The sequence below is a fragment of the Myotis nattereri genome (assembly GCF_964212035.1).
Source record: "Myotis nattereri genome assembly, chromosome: 3".
Classification (NCBI taxonomy): Eukaryota; Metazoa; Chordata; class Mammalia; order Chiroptera; family Vespertilionidae; genus Myotis; species Myotis nattereri.
The window spans coordinates 131809376-131828469 of record NC_138077.1 but is presented as its reverse complement, the minus strand read 5'-3'; the positions used below and the strand labels follow the sequence as shown (position 1 = coordinate 131828469).

Here is a 19094-nt window from a genome sequence, read left to right as displayed (position 1 = left end):
TGACACAAAAAAATATGTTCCTAAAAATAAATAGTTCATTATTGTACATAATCTCTCATCTGGGCATTGACCTGGCCATAATTCATCAGCATTTTATAAACATACATAACAATACATTGATAATTATAAATGATAATACAAAAAATACACAATTTAATGTAACTTCTAAATTATTCATTTTAATATTAATCATTTTATTTCTTTCAGTAAAATAAATCCTTAAATGTCATATAAAATATCAGGATATTTGACGATTCCATTTTACAATCTAGCATATAAAATTGCTTATTAAGGTTATTTGGAGACCACTATGGTGATATCTAATAAAAACAGAAGATGAACTTGATGTTTGTTTCAGAAAAGATTTTTAGATAATGTGCACTTCCAAGAATGAGAGAATCACCATTACAAGAAGCCTCAGACCCATCTGATTCAACACTTGACCATATTAACACAGCATATATAATAATGTATCTAAGTGGATGATTTGAAAAGCACATTTGGAAATCATAAAGTAAGAAATATTTAAATTATAGAATGCCATCTAATAGATTGAAAGGCCTTAAAACTATTTTTCTAGAAAAAGCTGTCTACATACCCTAGAATGGTCAAATATATAGAAATAAGAACAGAGATAAATTATTTGAGGACACCAAATTTATAATTACTTGACAGAGAAATCTATTCAGAAGAAAAATATAAATCTACATGAATTGACAAAGAAAAAAAGTAAAACATACAATTTATAAAAAAGATAAAACATAAAACGATATGTATTCTTTTAATAGTACATATATACATACTAGAGGCCCAATGCACGAAATTCGTGCACGAGTAGGCCTTCCTTCCCCCGCCGCCGGCACCGGCTTCCCTCTGGCTGCCTGCAGGCACTGGGGACCTGGGCTGGCTTCCCTCCGGCCACCGGCACGCACCCAGAACCCAAGCTTCCCTCCGGCCCCAGCTTCGTCTGGAAGGATGTCTGGTTTAATTGGCATACTACCCTTATATTTTTATAGATGTGTGCATACACATGTATGCATGCATGCATGTAATGTAGAAGCAAAAATCTGGGGGATATATAACCAAACTGAAAATAGGATTACATTTGAAAAGAGCACTGGTTTAGGAATACTACTCAAAAGAGACCCCTGACTCATCCATAACGTTTAAAGTTTAATATGATGAAAACAATTATATGCTATCTATACTAACTAAAGGGTAATATGCTAATTAGACCAGGAGACCTTCCGGAGACCTTCCGGAGGTCCTTCGGGACAAAGCCGGGGACTTGGACAGCCTGTAAACTGTCCCTAAAGAGCCCTCAGCCCCTCGCCCAGGCCAGCCATGCCCCCCCCGCAGGGACTCTCACCCCGATGGGGGCATGGCCAGCCTGCAAACAGCCATCAGCCCCTCACCCAGGCCGGCCACGCCCCCCAGCAAAGACCCCCCACCCTGAATGGGGCGTGGCCAGCCTGCCAACCACCCCAGCCCCTCACCCAGGCTGGCCCCACCCTCCAAGGCGACCCCCACCCTGATCCGGAACCCTCTTCAAGGCAGACCAGCCGGCCCCCACCCATGCACCAGGCCTCTATCTATATTAATAAAAGGGTAATATGCTAATTAGACCGGGAGACCTTCCAGACGTCCTTCTGGACAAAGACATGATGGCGGGGCCGGGGCAGAGGCGGTTAGGGGCGATCAAGCCAGGAGGGGAGGGCAGTTGCGGGCAATCAGGCCAGCAGTGAGGGGGCAGTTGGGGGTGATCAGGCCAGCAAGTGAGGGGAGTTGGGGGAAAGCAGGCTGGTGGGGGAGGCAGTTGGGGACAAGCAGGCCGACAGGGGAGCAGTTGGAGGCAAGCAGGCCAGCTGGGGGGGCAGTTGGGGGCGATCAGGCTGGCGGGGGGGGGGGGCAGTTGGGGGCGAGCAGGCCAGCATGGAGGGCAGTTGGGAGCGATAAGGCCGGCAAAGGGGGGCAGTTGGGGGAGAGAAGGCCAGCATGCAGAATGGTTAGGGGTGATCAGGCAGGTAGGCAGGTGAGCGGTTAGGAGCTAGTGGTCCCGGTCCTATGGGATCAGGACTAAACCAGCAGTCGGACATCCCCCAAGGGGTCACAGATTGGAGAGGGTGCAGGCCGGGCTGAGGGACACCCCCCCACCACCTGTATGAATTTCATGCACCGGGCCACTAGTATATACATAAGTTCCCTTTATCTACAGTTTCACTTGCTGTGGTTTCAGCTACTGCATATACATACATCTGTATGTATGTACTAGTACAAAATATATATTGTTTTATGTTTTCTCTTTCTTTGTTGTGGTCAACTGTGGTCTGAAAATATTAAATGGAAAATTCCAGAAATAAACAATTCATAGGTTTTAAACTGCATGCCCATTTGAGCAGTGTGATGGGATCTCCGTGGAAATCTCCCTTGTCTGGCATCCTCCACTGCAGGTGCTCTCTGGGCATCAGCTACTTAGTGGCTTCTCAGTTATCAGATCCGCTGCCGTAGTATCACGACGCTTGTGTCCAAGTCACCTTTATTTTACTTAATTATGGCCCCAAAGCACAATGACGAACACTGCTTCTGTGAATATCCTTGCATGTCACACCTGGCACACACATGTAATCACTAGTTTCTCTAGAAAATGCCCCATTATTTTCCAAAGTAGTTGTACCAATTTATATTCCAGTTACAAATCCATACACTTATCTTCTGTTTTTTTAAATTTTGTCAATCTGGTGGTTGGGAAGTGTTATCTCTGTGATTAATTTGCATTTTCCTGATGTGACTGATATTGTTTTCACATTACTGGCAATTGAAGTTTCTACATCTATAAAATGTTGTCAAATCTTCTATTTTGCTATTGGGTCGTCTTTTTCTTATTTAATTAATAGAGTTTAAAAATATATAGTTTGGATATTAATCTTACATATTTATATATGATCACAAATGTTTTTCCCCAATGTGTGCTTTTGTTTTCATTCACTTTAAGATGTATTTTGTTGAACAATAGTCAGCTGAAAAATTACAAACATTATGAACATTATTTTCTTGGTGAAATATGAGGTTAAGCTATGTGAGAATGAAGAAGACAGAAGTGGAATAGGGTGCTTGGAATAAATGATACGTGTTAGGCACTTCCAATATGATCAATGGCTAAAGGAATGAATTAGGAATAAGAAAAGATCCCAAAAGTATTAAGGGGCTAGCGAAGACTGGTGGGGAAAGCAATATGGCTGAGTTGGTGTCAATATACAGCAACACAAAGTGCCTGCAGGGGTGTACCAAGGAAAGGGATTTGATTTCCCCCTCATTTCCTAAGAGGAAGCAAATATGAAGTTTAAGGCAAATTTAGTTTTACTAGTGTGTTGATTCTATCACTGAGTGTAGTTAGATCAGGGATTTGGCAAATTATATTCTGCAGGTCAAATCTGGCCCACCACTGTATTTGTACAGCATGAAAGCTAAGGACAATTTCTATACTTTTAAACAGATGAAAAAAACCAAAGAAAGAATACTATTTCATGATCAATGAAAATTGTATAAAATTCAAATTTTAGGCATCCATAAGTAATGTTTTATTGGCACACAGCCATACTTCCTTCTGATACTGAGCTATCTTTGCATACCTAGGATAACATGTGTAAGGTAACGAGCCTGCACTTTTCTGTTCTTGTGTCGTATTTACCTTGCTTAGCAGCAAGATTACTTTGGCCTTGGTAAATAAGCTGTGGCCCCAGCTTTTACTCTTTGCATTTTCTACAATAATTTAAATAAAATAGGAACTAACTGTTTCTTGGAAATTTGGGAGATATCTGTAAACCCATTTGGGCCTGGAGTTCTTTGGGGAGGAGTATTTAATATTTCAATTGTTTAAAAATACTTATTGTCCAATTCTTATTTTCTCTTTCTTCTTATGATAATTTTGATATTTATATTTAGAAATATATACCTGTTACAAAACTATGTTATTTTAATAATTCTTTACCCCATCTGTGTTATTGGATCTGTGGTTCTTTTTTCCTTTAAAAAAAATGTTTTTATTGATTTTAGAGAGAGAAGGGACTGAGATAGAGGTAGAAACATTGATGATAGAGAAACATTATTGACTGGCTGCCTCCTACATGCCCCCACTGGGAATCAAGCTCAAACCTGGGCATGTGCCCTGGCTGGGAATTGAACTTTGACCTCTTGGTTCCTGGGTCAAAATTCAACCACTGACCCACATCAGCTAGGCAATTTTTTCTAGATTGTTTTATATTTTATTTTTCTGCCTTAACTCATTTTTATTAGATTGCTAGTAATCTATTTATCTTATTAACTTTGCAAAGAACCAGTGTTTTTGTTTTGTAATCTTTTATAAATTCAACATACAAAACTTAGCAGCATTTCTCTACACCAATAAAAATAAACAATGTAGTCAAAAGAGATACCATGCAGATAACCACAACATAATGAGATTAGGAAATAACTTAAAATATATAACCTTCCTATGGAGAAAAACATTTTAAACCTCTAACAAAAGGCAGAAGTTGATCTGAATAAATAAAGGTATATTAATGTTCTTAGGTGGATTAATTTAATATGTCAATTCCTTTCATATTAACCTCTACATTCAATTAAATCCCAATTAAAATCATAGTTATACTTTTTTTAGGAACTCAGTAGATATTTTTAAAAATTTACATGAAAGAATCAATATACATGAATATTTATGTTAACCCTGAGTTTAAAAAAAAAAAAAAAAAAAACAGAAAGGAGAGGAACCTAGCCCTATCAGACATTGAGAAATACAGGCATACCTCAGAGATATTGTGGGTTTGGTTCCAGACCACTGCAATAGAGTGCGTATTGCAATAAAGCAGGTCATAACCTTTTTGCTGGTGGAGGGTTTGCCTTCAGTTGGTAAAATAATGCAACATCTGTGAAGCACAATAAAGTGAGGTTTGCCTGCACCACAGAATCATAGGGATATAAAATGTGGCCTTGCTTCAAGAACAGATAAAAAGACTAACAAATCAGAACAGAGGTTGAGAGACATATCCATGTACCTGAGGGCATAATACACACAAAAAAAGAAATACTACAAATCAATGAGGAGCTGTATACTTCAGTGGCTGGTGTAAAAATTGCCTTCCTCTCTGGGAGGAAGAAAAGGCACCTAGAATCCTATCTAACACCAAATACAAAGGTAGACTTTAGACCAAGGGGCAAATTATGACCTGAATGCCAGATAGCTGAAATGAAGAGATACTCTAATTCATTTAATAATCAGAGAAATGCAAATTAACCAACAATGAGATGTCACTTAATACCTTGCTAAAATTAGACAGATATGTGTATACTGCCAAAAGATGGTATTACATAGTAACTCAGTTTCTTTCAATATTGGTATTAACTATCTATACTAACTAAAATGAAAAAAAAAAATCACTCTATTCTGGGAATAAAATCTAAGAAGTAGCAAAACATGAGAGATATGTATCAACTAGTGGCCTGGAGCATGGATTCGTGTACATTGAAAGGAAATTAATGAGAAGATTTGTGCGGTAATTAGAAGATTTGTATGTTACTGCAAAAAATTACATGTCAATAAAGTATATATAATATAGTACTATATAATTAAAATACAAAATATTTTAATATATATTGCACATGCACAAGTCAACGTTTGTTTTTAAATTGCCAGTGTGCGTCATATGTACCAGCATTGGATGAACGTGTGCTCAGTCACTTAGCTTTTTATATATATAGATATTCAGTATCTTGTTCAATATAGATATCCAAGAATCGTTTGCTGCACTGAATATAAAGCTGTGAGTGCTCCGACACTCACAAATCACATTAGGAAAATTTAGTTAAATATTCACATTGACTAGTTTTCTTAATTCAAGTGTTTGCAGGTCAGAAAATCAGCCAGAATAAATTTAAATGTTTTCTTACTAACATTTGTTTACTTGAAATTGTTTCAGACTTATATTTTCGAAGATTTTAACATATAACATTGCAGTTTCTAAAATCATTGGCTTATTTTTATTCTTGACTGAAGTGAAAGTAGGCAATAATTGTATATATACCACTGAGATAAATGAAAGCAGAATGACATTTCTTTAAACATTTATGCCAATAAGCACACACACACATTCTATGACGCCTGAACAAGCTGTTCCTTCTCTCTCCTCATTCGCTGTTTCACAATTCCCACAGAGGCCACATCAGAAACACTGGAATTCCTTTCATGCCTCTTTGCATGCCATCAAAGTAAATAGTAATTAATTGGGGGTTTTCCCTCTGCCATAGTCCCAACATTAACTCCTTCTTTTCCAACCCACTGCCACTCTAGCTAAGATCCACCCTCAAGTTCAAATTATACTTATTGCCTCTTAATTCCTCTCCCTTCCCTTTCTTTCTCTTTTCTTGCCCATCCTTTCTTTCTTCCTTTCTTCTGCTCTTTCTCACTCACTACATCCATTCATCCATCCATCCAACCAAACAGCATCGTTTTAGTATCTATTGTGTTCCAGGTAGTGTTATTGGGGATACAGCAGTGAGGAAGACAGACAAGGTCCCCACTCTTTCAGAGTTTTCTCTTGGTTCCTCACATATCCTATCTAATAAAAGAGAAACATGGTAATTAGCCGTACCTCCGCTACCCTTCCCATTGGCTAATCAGGGCGATATGCAAATTAACTGCCAGCCAAGATGGTGGCCGGCAGCCAGGCAGCTTGAAGCTAACATGAGACTTGCTTGCTTCAGTGACGGAGGACTCCAGCGTTCCCTGCCTGCCTTGCCGGCCTCTAAGCTTGCAGTTTTAGAAACATTGTTACAAATACAGAAGCTAAACAAAACCCCAGAAACCTGCTTTCAACCAGCCGGGATCTCAGAGCTGGAGTTGATACAGAGTTTCGATTATAGAACCCAGACAAACCAGATACCTGCTTTCAGCAGCAGAGGCCTCAGAGCTGGAGCCAGAGCTAAAGCTGGCCCAGAATAAAAAAAGAAAAAAGAAAAAAAGGAGCAGTTGGGAGCTTCAGTCACCAGCCAGCCTGAAAATGGCCCTCAGCCCCTCACCCAGACTGGCCAGGCACCAAGTGGGGACCCCTACCCTGAAGGGTGTGTGACCAGCTGCAAACAGCCATTATCCCCTCACCCAGGCTGGCCAGGCACCCCAGTGGGGACCCCCACCCTGATCCAGGACACCCTTTAGGGCAAACCAGCCGGCTCCCACCCGTGCACCAGGCCTCTATCCTATATAGTAAAAGGGTAATATGCCTCCCAGCACTGGGATCAGCGGAGCCGAGAGGCCTCCCGGCACTGGGATCAGCGTGACAGGGGGCAGCGCCCAAACCCCCTGATCGCCCTGTGGCTCTGTATGTGACAGGGGGCGGGGCCACAACCTCCCTATCCGCCTTGCTCTGTTCGTGACAGGGGAAGGCGCAGCAACCCCCTGATCAGCCCTGCTCTGTGCCTGATAGCGGGGAGCTCCCCAACCCCCTGATCGCCCTGCGGCTCTGTGTGTGACAGCATGCGGCGCCCCAACCCCCTGATTGGCCCTGCTCTGTGTGTGACAGGGTGCGGCGCCCAAACCCCCCATCCCCCACGGCCCTGCTCTGTGTGTGATGGGGTAGAGCCATAACCTCCCCATCAGCCCTGCCCTGAGTGTGAGAGTGGTGGCGCCCCAACCCCCTGATCAGCCCTGCTCTGTGGGTGATAGAGGGCAGCGCCCCAACCCCCTGATCCGCCCTGCTCTGTGTGACAGGGGGCGGTGCCCCAACTCCCCTATCGGCCCTACTCCATGAGTGACAGGGGGGAGCTCCTCAACCCCCTGATCAGCCCTGCTCTGTGCGTGACAGGGGGGAGCTCCCCAATCCTCTTATGGGCCCTGCTCTGTGCATAACAGGGTACGGAGCCCCAACCCCCCTGATGGGCCCTGCTCTGTGAGTGACAAGGGGCAGGGCCCCAACCCCCTGATTGGCCCTGCTCTTTGAGTGACAGGGGATGGTGCCGCAACCTCCCCATCGACCCTGCCTTGAGTGTGACAGGGGGCGGTGCCCCAACCCCCCATCGACCCTACCCTGAGCGTGACTGAGGGTGGCATCGCAACCTCCCAATCCGCCCTGCTCTGTGCATGACAGGGGGAGGAGCCCCAACTCCCCAATCGGCCCTGCTCTGAGCCCGACAAGGGGCTGCACCTAGGGATTGGGCATGCCCTCTGCCACCCGGGAGCAGGCCTAAGCCAGCAGGTCGTTATCTCCTGAGGGGTCCCAGACTGAGGAGGGCACAGGCCGGGCTGAGGGACCCCCCTCCTCCCCCCCAAGTGCACAAATTTTTGTGCACCGGGCCTCTAGTCTATATATATAAAAGGCTAAGTGTCCATCCACCCAACCAGTACCTATGATGCACACTGACCACCAATGGGCAGATGCTCAACACAGGAGCTGTCATGATGCGCACTGGCTATTTAAAAATAAACAGCACCACAGACCTGGTGCTAACAAACCAACACTTGGCTTCCCCCAAGTGAGACACAGGCCCCACCACCACCCCAGAGCACCACCCCACCAAATCGCAACCAATGCTGCCAAGAACCCATGGTGCAAATGTGACCCAAAGCCCAGCCAGCCCAGAAACGGTCACTGTGGGCGCCGGGTAATGACATCACATAGCAATGCCCTACTTCCTCTCCCTAGCAACTAGCATCATTGGAGTTTCTTCAGCCCAGGAATACAACTTGCTTTATAGCCAGGCGCAAACATTTTACACTTTAATTGAATGTTTGTGAAGTGTTTTCACATGCCTCATCTCATTTCACCCTCACAGAAGTCCTAGAGTAGGTAGATAGGAAACTCAGTAGAATTTATTTTTCATTAGCAAGAAGTGAATAGCGATATTAAAATATTTATTCTAATTAATTTCCTTTCAATGTGCATGAATCTATGCACCAGGACACTAGTATTCTATATTTAGCTATAAGGCACATTTTCCCATTGAACTGTTTTGCCCCTTGCCAACTCCACTCAAAAATATCTGTTTGCTTTCCCCAGACTGAAGCACTTTATGGCTGGCTTTCCAAGATCCTCTGGGATTTGGCTCCATTCTATCTTTCCAGCTGAATCTCCTATTTTTTCACTATGCACATCCTATACTTCAGCTAAACCTGAGCATGTGCTTTAAACCTTATCTATGGCAAAATGGATGGGGCACCTTATGATAAAGTTAATGGTTGAATGCAGCAACAACAAAAACCTAATACAAGATAATAACATAAAAAATAAATAGTAAATGAAGGAAGGAAAAAATAGGCTACTCACCACTTCTCACAACTATTTTATGATTGTTTTATTAGTGCCATAGGACATACCCAGAGACATAGCATAGGGCTTTTCTCTTGAGGCAGCATATGCCAATCACTCTGGGAAAAGGTGAGTATGGGATATAAAAGGAGAGGCCTTAGAGCTATAGAAGAAAAGGACCTCCTCTTATTTCTGGGGTTAAGAACCAACCAGAAAGGAAAAGTCCTTTGTGGAGAGTCTCAAAACAGAGAGCAGTGAGCTGCCCCAGACATTTGGAAGTATTGGTAGACCAGAAGCAAAGGGCAATGTAAGCCTCTATTAATCAGTGGCACTGACAATCAACAACAGCATAGAAAAGCAGCTGGTTTCTGGAAGGACCACATTAAGGAAGCTACTGTGGCATCCTCCAATCTGAACAAGATGCATCGAAGTTCTGGCTCAACTAGCACAACAGAAACCAGTACTAATGCTTTGAACCCAAGGCTAGAGTTGGAGCCTAAGGACAGTGTTAAGAAGAGAGGGCCAGCCCTGGCTAGGTGGTTCAGCTGGTTATGGTTAGAGAGTTGTCCTATACACTGAAAGGTCTTGGGTTCCATTCCCGGTCAGGGTACATACCCAGGTTTCAGGTTCGATCTCCTGGTCAGGGTGTGTACAGGAGGCAATCAATCAATGTTTCTATGTTACACTGATATTTCTCTCTCTCTCTCCCTCTTCCTCTCCCTCCTTCCCTTTCCCTCTCTCTCTCCCTCTCCCTCCCTCCTGCCTTCCCTCCCTCTCCTTCTCCCTCTCTTTTCCTCCTCTAAAAATAATAGTAAGAGCATATTCTCAGATGAGAATTAAAACAAAAAAGAGGAGTGGGCAGAGGGAATGAACCTGAGACCATGCATGAAATACACAAGGCAGCACAGAAGAAAACTTGCAAATAGCTAGAGGATACTCTAAAGTGGCCAATTTCTAATAGGCCGAGGAGATTTGCGACGTAATTTGTATATAAGAAGGAAGTACAATTTTATTTTGTAGTGACGGGCAGATGACATTAAGGACCTAAAGGCTATATTTTCACTCTTTTTTAAGGACAACCATCACTATCATATTTGTGTGCCTACCTTTCCCCCTGATGAGATAATGAGATCCTTTAAAGCAGAAATTACATCCACTGTAAGACACAATTTCCCATGAATTGCTTTGCCCTTTGCCAAATTTTACAAGTTGTTGCATTTCCCACAAAACATAATGAGTCTTCACATAGTAGTAAAAAACTATTTTAATGAATAAGTGAACTGATCTTTATCCTAGGTGAAGTGCAATTAGTGCTGAAAAAATATTCTACATGAAAGAATACATGTTGCAGGTACAATAAGAATACTGTTACCAAAACCATAAGTGCATATAAAATTCTGTCCTTAAACAAAACAAAATCAACTTACTAGTGATCATTGCTCCAGTTACAGAAGCCAGAAATCCAATGCTGACTGCAATGACGGAGATCACTCTCCCCTGCCTATGCCTCTGCAGCATGACAAACATCAGCACTCCCGCAGCACCATGGACAAACAGAGAGGAGAAGAGAGCCCAGAGAAAGATCCAATACCACATCTCTGAAAGGAAAAGCAAAGTGTTAATAATTCTGTAGAAAAATATCTTAGAAAATTCAATTTAACAAATTGTGAGCACTCCTGGTTTGGGGAAGGTTAAATGAGATAATAGATACAAAAAATGCCTACTACAGTACCTGACACATAGCAGTACTAAATAAATTTTAACAATTACCATCCTTGCTAATGCTTGATGGGAAAATAATTTTCTCCATGACTTCAGAAGGTAAGGCTACACACTAATTTCCTCTAAATATTTCCATTATGTAGCCATAGTGCATCAATTTGTCTCAGACACCCCTCATATATTTTCAAATCTCCTGAAGTTAATTGTACAACTTATTACTGTTTGATATGTAATTATGTAATTTTCTATTTTCTACACTAAATAGAATGTCTTAGCGGTGCTAAGACATTTAAAAATCTATTCCTCAATTCAAATCATTCCAGAAATTAGTCAGTAAATTTATCTTTTATAATTTTAAGAATTTCATGTGATTCCCACCTTGGATCTCAACTTTATATACACTATTAAACAGTCAGAATTTTTTATTTTATTTTATCAAGAATTCTTTACCTTATATAATTTTAATAGTCTTTACCCAAAATTTTCAACTCCATTATTCTTCAATATATCCTCAATTACTGTTCACAGAAGTTGAGTTTATATAGAGTTAATGAGCATATCTTTCATTTGGTCTCTCTAGCCTTCATTCCCTTTCTCTCTGACAACCGCAGCCTCCCAGTTGATGCACACAGCTCCCATAGATATTGCTTAGCCCTCGCATCGGCTCCAGTTTCCTGACCATGCTTGTGGTCAGGCATATTAGGGCAGGCCATTGAGGCCAGCCATGCCAGTCATTCCCTTCCCCTGGGAGTCCTGTACTGGGACCAATTGAGCAAGTAGGTCTTTGGGAGGCTGAACCCAAAGGGTCCATGATTTGTAAAGAGCCATTTCATCATCTCTGTATATAAAAGCCTAAGTGACCATTCGACTGGTAGCTATGATGCGCACTGACCACCAGGGGGCAGACGCTCAATGCACAGGCATGGAAACATGGAACAGACTGAGGAATCTCAGAGAGAAGGGGGGAAGTGGGAGGGCAGGAAGAGATTAATCAAAGATCTTATATGCATACTAGAGGCCCGGTGCACAGATTCGTGCACTGGTGGGGTCCCTCAGTCTGGCCTGTGGGGATCAGGCTGAAACCAGCCCGGTGTACAGATTCTTGCACCAGTTGGGTCCCTCAGCCTGGCCTGTGGGGAATGGGCTGAAACCGGCAGTCCGACATCCCCGAAGGGTCCCAGATTGCGAGAGGGCACTGGCCAGGCCAAGGGACCCCACCGGTGCACAAATCCATGTACCAGGCCTCTAATCATGTGATAAAAGCCACCATACACAGTGAAAAAACAACAACAGGTCCATTAAAGACTAGAGACAACCAAGTTTCATTTCTAAGCCCCTGCCACATTCCATCCTCAGATTCAATCTCAGTTTCCTTGTAATAAAATCCCTCTTTTTATTTAAATTAGTTCAGATAAGGTTTCTGTTACCTATAGCTAAAAGAGCTAACTCTAGAATGTTTAGATGTCACCTTGATATTTATCCTTGTTATACAAATGTTCTATATGCAAAATATTTCGCCTGCTATTTGTGCTAGTATTCACTCTATGGAATATAAAAGTCAATAAAAGTCAGAAAATAAAAATGGATAAATTAAAGCTTATTTATTCCATACAATGGAATAATATTACTCAGCTTTAAAAAGGCAGTAATCCTGTCATCTGCTCTAACATGGATGAATCTTGAGGACTTTATGCTAAATAAAATAAGCCAGTTACAAGGACAAGTACTGTTTAATTCCACTTATATGATGTATCTAAAGTAGTCAAGTTCACAGAAACAGAAAACAGAATGGTGGCTGCCAGGGGAATGGGGAAGAGGGAAAAGGGGAGCTGTTGCTTAATGGGTGCAGGGACAAAAACGATGTGATCTAGGGTACAACAATATGAATGTGCTTACTAATGAACTGCAAGAATAAGATGATAACTTTTATATACTAGAGGCCTGGTGCATGAATTTGTGCATGGGTGGGGTCCTTCAGCCTGGCTGGCGAGCGGGGCCAATTGGTTGGGGCCGGCCGTCGGGGGGAGGGGCTGCGGGAGGTTGGCTGGCCACAGGAAGTTGGCTGTGGGAGTGCACTGACCACCAGGAGCAGCTCCTATGTTGAGCATCTGGCCCCTGGTCAGTGCGCATTATAGCAACTGGTCGACCGGTCATTCGGTCGCTTAGGCTTTTACATATATAAATTTTTTAACCACATAAACAAATAAGTAAAAATTTTAAAACTTTTAGGTGGAAATTTAAAAGATAATTATTTTAAGTCAAGACCATAAATGAATAGGCACTTAACAAAACAAACAAAAATCTCTCTGGAGAAAGGAAGCAGGTTATAAAGGGGTAACACTAGGGGTTTTTGTGGCAATAAAACTGTTTTGTATTTTGACTGTGATGATGAGTATATATAAAAGTGATAAACTATATACGACTAAATACACACACACACACACACAAATGAGTACAAGTACACAATACCAGTGAAGTTTGAAGGTTTGTGGATTTCCAAGAGGTTCCCATTGGGTAAAGTGGGTAAAGTGGACAGGGGCTCACCCTATTTTATTCCTTACAACTGCATGTAAATCTATAATTATCTCAAAATAAAAAGTTAAATTTAAAAAGTAAAAGGAAGGGAGACTCCAAATTCTAAAGAACTGATCCTTAAAATGGACTTGAATCATTCGAAATCATTTTACTGGAGACATCTGATATATAATCCAGTGTACTTTAAAATACCATGCATGCTTCTCAATGGCATGGAGATAGGTACTGGTGATTAAGGAAAACTAGACACAGCTTTCCTTTTAAAAGGTTTTCTCTCTTCCAGTTTTCAGGGAAATAGTGCTTTCATGTTATCACTCCCAAACCAATAGCTTCAACTTATAATAAATGAATTAAAGACAAAAACGCTTAACCTGCTCAGAAGATAAAATCTATATTTAAAAAGATATAATTTTCCAAAGTGAACTCAATGAAGTAAAAATATAAAGGAGTACTAACGCACTGTAGGGAGTGCTCTAAGACAAGAAAGGGCTCTGCAACAGAAAACATAATCCTAATAAGTAAACAATGTGCCTAGTATCCTAAGACCACTTCTGATAGCTTATCAGATGTATTCCCCCAAAAGCACTTTTCTTTGTTGTCCTTATAATACAAGTAGATTAAAAATTTCTTGACTGCATTTAACACTGTGAATGCAGGATTATTTGACACTCTAAGTACTAGTAATATTCTTTGCCTGACTAGATAGATACTGACATCAATAATACATGTACCCAATAATTAGGAAAAGTAAATTTTAAAATTAATGTTTTAACAAACCCCACAATATCAAAGAATTATACAACTAAGAAGGAATCTTAAATGGTCCTCTAATGACCAGTCCAGGATTATCCCTTAAACTGACTGAGAACGAAGTACCTAAACTCAAATTCATTTTTGTTGCTCTCGCTTTAAAAAAAATAATGTATCATGGAAAAAATTAAACTCCACTGAAAATATCTATAACTAACTTAGGTATCATGTTACTACTATTATTTTGAATTACCTGATAGATTAACACAACCCTGTCACTGAGCAGGGCGTCTAAAGATCTTGATCTGTTCTGGGTAAACAAGCCTGTCTCTAAGGTTCTACTCACCACTGGCAAACCCAGGAAACCTACTGGGTTAGTTCAGATGAAGAGAAGTGTAGGATCCTAAGAGTAGAACAAGAAGAGATGTCCAAAAGCCCTAGAGGAACTTTTACCAAGAGGACAGGAGTAGAATATCTCAATTTTTTTCTTCAACTGTCTAGGTCCTACAGCTAACTTGAACACTCAGAATCCCAGTTTTTCCTTTCCATCTATAACTCATCTGATCCAACTTTCTAGAAACTAAGCAACAGTGAAGGGAGGAAGCCAGAGGCAGCCTTTGCTAGTGCTAAACAAATACAAAAAAATTTAAAGTACAATGCACAACACAGAAACTTTGGAGCATGCCATCCGTACAATCGCTTTAATTCCATGGAAGAAGTATCCCTTCTTCCTGGGCACATCTTGGAAGTCCTTTGGATTATTTCTCCCTATTGAAGGCTGTCCATACTCTTCATCTTAAAGTAGTTTTGCCTGGATTTTTGCAGTGTTCGTTTACTTTTTAGTGGGACAAGAGGAAGGAGAGCTGTGATTTGTCCCAGCCTCCAAACAATACTAGAAATAGTCCTGCTTGAAATCTGCAGCTCATCAGCTCTGGTTGCCAAGTCACTCAGAAATTATATTCTGTGCTTTTGATTTTAATCCTTGGGAAAATTATTTATGAAAATTGAACTTCTCTCAATGTTTGGAATATATTAACTGAGTAAAGACAGGTCAAAGAATAGTACATATTGTTTGATCCTATTTGTTTAAAAAATTACATGTTTACATATGTACATAAAATGTATAAGCAAACAAAATACTTGACAATGGCTATCTTTTAAAGATAAGATAGGAGATGAATGGAATTTTATGTATTCTTTATTATTTGCTTATTTTTTTAACAAACTGCTGGAAACACTTTTAAAAAATTTTTACTGCAAACATACTGTCTTTAAAAAATAGTTTTTTGCCCTGGCCGGTTGCTAAGTGGTTAGCACCAAAGGGTCTCAGGTTCAATTTCTGGCCAAGGGCACAAACCTGGGTTGCAGGTTTGCTCTCTGAGCCTGGGGCACGTGCAGGAGGCAACCAATCCCTGTGTCTCTCACACATAGATGTTTTTTTTCTCTCTCTCCCCCAACCCCCCATCTCCCTTCCTCCCTTCCACTCTCTCTAAAAAAATTCAATGGAAAAAATATCCTCAGTGAGGATTAACAAAAAAAAATAGGTTTTCATTCTATAGTTCATCAAAGCCAAAGGTTCTCAACCCAGGCAGCTCATGATAATTACCCCATAGAGCAACTAATATTCTCTGGAGGTAGGACCTAAACTACCATGTTTTTATCAAATAATCAGGGCATGCAATAGAGACAGAAATCACTACTCTAAGCTAAAGGTTCATAGAGGTATTTGTTTAAAAAAATCCAAAAGTCACAAAACAAGAAAACCTATCTCATTAAACAACACTAAATATATTTTTAATCCTCTGTAGAGTATCTAACCCTTTAATATCATGTAAACCCTTTAGTAGCAAGTAGATACTAAAAATGTACTATGTATTCAACATATTCTGAGCCTCCAGCTGAAGATACCATGCCAGTAAGACTATATTTGGGGACTGTTCATAATTGTCCACCTTCTCTATAGAAATGGTGCACACGATAAGCTTAAGTAATTTGTGTTCAAATTAGGCTATCTCAGTATCTCAAACTTTTTTTCATTCTAGCAAATCTAAGGTGTGGAACTTGCTCTCTTTAGTTCCAAACAGCAGTAACTTCTAAATTTGGGGATATATCCAACAGAGGCAGGTTCTCAGGAAAATGATGCATTGGTATCTGAAAAAGTCCCCAGATCAGAGGTCAGCCTCAGATATGGCCCATGACCCATAACTGTCTGATCCACCACGTTTCTGTGCAGCAAGCATGTCAAACTCGCGGCCCACAATGAATATTTTTGCAACCCAGTCAACATAATGGTATGTAAGAAATGTTTTAATACAAATTTCGTAACTTACTCTTTACAATATCCTGTTATACATAATCTATATATATAAAAGGCTAATATGCAAAGTGTCCCCTCGGGAGTTCAACCGGGAGACCAGGAGTTCGATTGCTCACTATGATGTGCACTGACCACCAGGGGGTGGCGTGGAACATGGTGGGTGACCAGCGGCAGTGGCGGGGCACTGAGGGAGCAAGGGAAGGAGGAGGCAGGGAACTGCAAGGTGGGGGCGCATGGGTGGTGAGGGAAGGAGGAGGCAGGGAGACAGGGAACCTGATTGGCCCTGATCACCAGCAAGGCCTAGGGACCCTACCTGTGCATGAAGTTCATGCACTAGGCCTCTAGTTATTGATAACTACAACATTCGTAATAACTGATTACTATAATCATGTTGCATTCATTTCCCTTAAGCGCCTGACATGCAGACACACCATTTCTCTCCAATAATTCTAGCAGCGAATATTTTAGCAACCTATTGCCACATTATTAGTCTTGTACTGTTTGGTGTATGCAACAGAAAATATTTTGCTGCTGGAGAACAAGAAAAATGGGTTTAATTTCGTTACACTTATTAATTTGTGCAGTTATTCAGTGTCTGGTAAGCTAATGTTCAAGAAAAAATATTAATTTTTATTAAAATGTTCTATTATTTTATGTTAACATTTATTTCAGCCCTTTGTATTCAGCATGTTTCTATCAAAATAAACCTATGTTTCTATGAAAACTGAAGCTTTTGTTTTTTTGTGGCCCACATATACTTAAACCTTGTTTATTTGGCTCGTGTTAGCCTTTGAGTTTGTGAGCTAAAAATTGTTTTTACATTTTGAAATGGCTGAAAAAATTCAAAAAACAATATTTCAAGGCACATGAAAATTACAAAAAATTCAAATTTAATTGTTCATAAAGTTTTATTCGAACGTAGACATGCTCATTCACATTGTCTATGGCTATGTTTATGCTACAATGGCAGAGTCGAGTAGTTGGGATAGAGACCATATGGTCAGCAAAGCCAAAAATATTTATTGCAGTTACTATATGTTGAGTGTGTTGAGTACTAGCCCTTTACAGAAAAAGTTACTGATTCCTGGTCTAGATGACTTGACATATGTCCTGGGTGCTGCACTGTCCCATACCCCATTGAAAATTAGTCACAGTATTTTCATATATTATCAAGAACTGACACATTTGGTATTTAATTAATGATACTTCAATAGCATATATTCTAATACCTTAGGTTCTTCAGAGCACAGTGTGCAGCTAATACTATGGGATATAGAGTCCTCAGCAAAAGAAAAGAATGTCAAAGAAGATTGCAAGAGAACACATTGCTACGTCTGAGTTTTCAAAAATAAACAGGATTAACCAAACTATAAACATATTGGAGATGGAATGAGGGTGAGGAATGGGGACAGCAGATGGTTCTCGGGACTGCCCCCCCCCCCCGCCCCGCCGATATGTTGGAGTGACTTGGGAGACCCTAAAAAGAAATACCACCCCAGAAATTCTGACTTTATTGGGCATCAGAAATTTTTAAAGTTCCCAGGTGACTCTCATGCACAACCATGAATGAGAAAAGAACTGCTCTAAGATATAATGATCAAGTCATGGAATTACATGCAATGAAGAATATGAAACTGCAAAAACTCTGGTCTTGAGGTTGCTCTCCCCCAATGGCTTAAGTCTTTTGCTTTGAATAATAGAAGGTGCCAAGAAGCAGGCAAGGTTACCAGATACAAGGAACAATGTGGCTACCATGAGTTCTCAAAGGCAAAAAAATACAGTCCAATTCTCAAGATCCTAATACAGAGTTTGCCAAAGACTACAAATGGACCAGGCCAGCAAAGAAATCTTCCTGCCCCTACCATGAGCCAAACACTAAGTAACAAGCAACAGAAGTCTGCCACTGGGGGAAGAGAAGTGTGTGGACTGACAAACCCTCCTGTGGTGTAGGCATGCAGAGATGGCGAAAACCTACCATACAGCACTAACACTGAGAATAACCCTGCAGCACAGGGACATGGCAACAGCAGCACTTTCTGTAGACTCTGAAGCCTGTGGCACACTGAAGGTAGCCCTAACAACACAACTCAAACTCAGCTTACTCCTGAGGAGATTAAATCAGCTCTTCACAAGCAGCAGCCCATTTGCTGGCATAAATACTACATACTTCAGTCTGTACTACTATGCATATAAAGTTCTGCATTTAATAAAAAATTTTGAGACAGTCCTGGCCAGGCGGCTTAGTTGGTTGGAGCTTCATTCCCCACACCAAAAGGGTTGTGGGCTCGATTCCCAGTCAGGGCACATATCTAGGTTAAGGGTTCAGTCCCCAGGCTGGGCATGTAATGGAGCCAACCAATGGATATTTCTCTCATCTCTCTCTCTCTCCCTTTCTTTCTAAAATCAACAAACATATCCTCAGGTGGGAATTTAAAAAAATAAATTATGAGACCCACTCAAAAACAGGAAAAACAAAC

At 41.0% G+C, this 19094-nt stretch overlaps 1 protein-coding gene across 2 annotated transcripts in view; it reads right to left on the bottom strand.

Annotated features, from left to right (window-relative positions):
• Positions 1–19094, bottom strand: part of TMEM170B (transmembrane protein 170B) — a gene marked incomplete at its 5' end in the record, with an annotated part of 40811 nt that overhangs the window by 7827 nt on the left and 13890 nt on the right. The window contains one exon of one of the 2 annotated variants that reach the window (XM_081087588.1): positions 10721–10891. The exons of the other annotated variant lie outside the window; for it this stretch is intronic. Coding sequence (XP_080943714.1) covers positions 10721–10891 — 171 coding nt within the window. The remainder of the gene's footprint in view (positions 1–10720; positions 10892–19094) is intronic. 2 annotated transcript variants of the gene reach the window in all.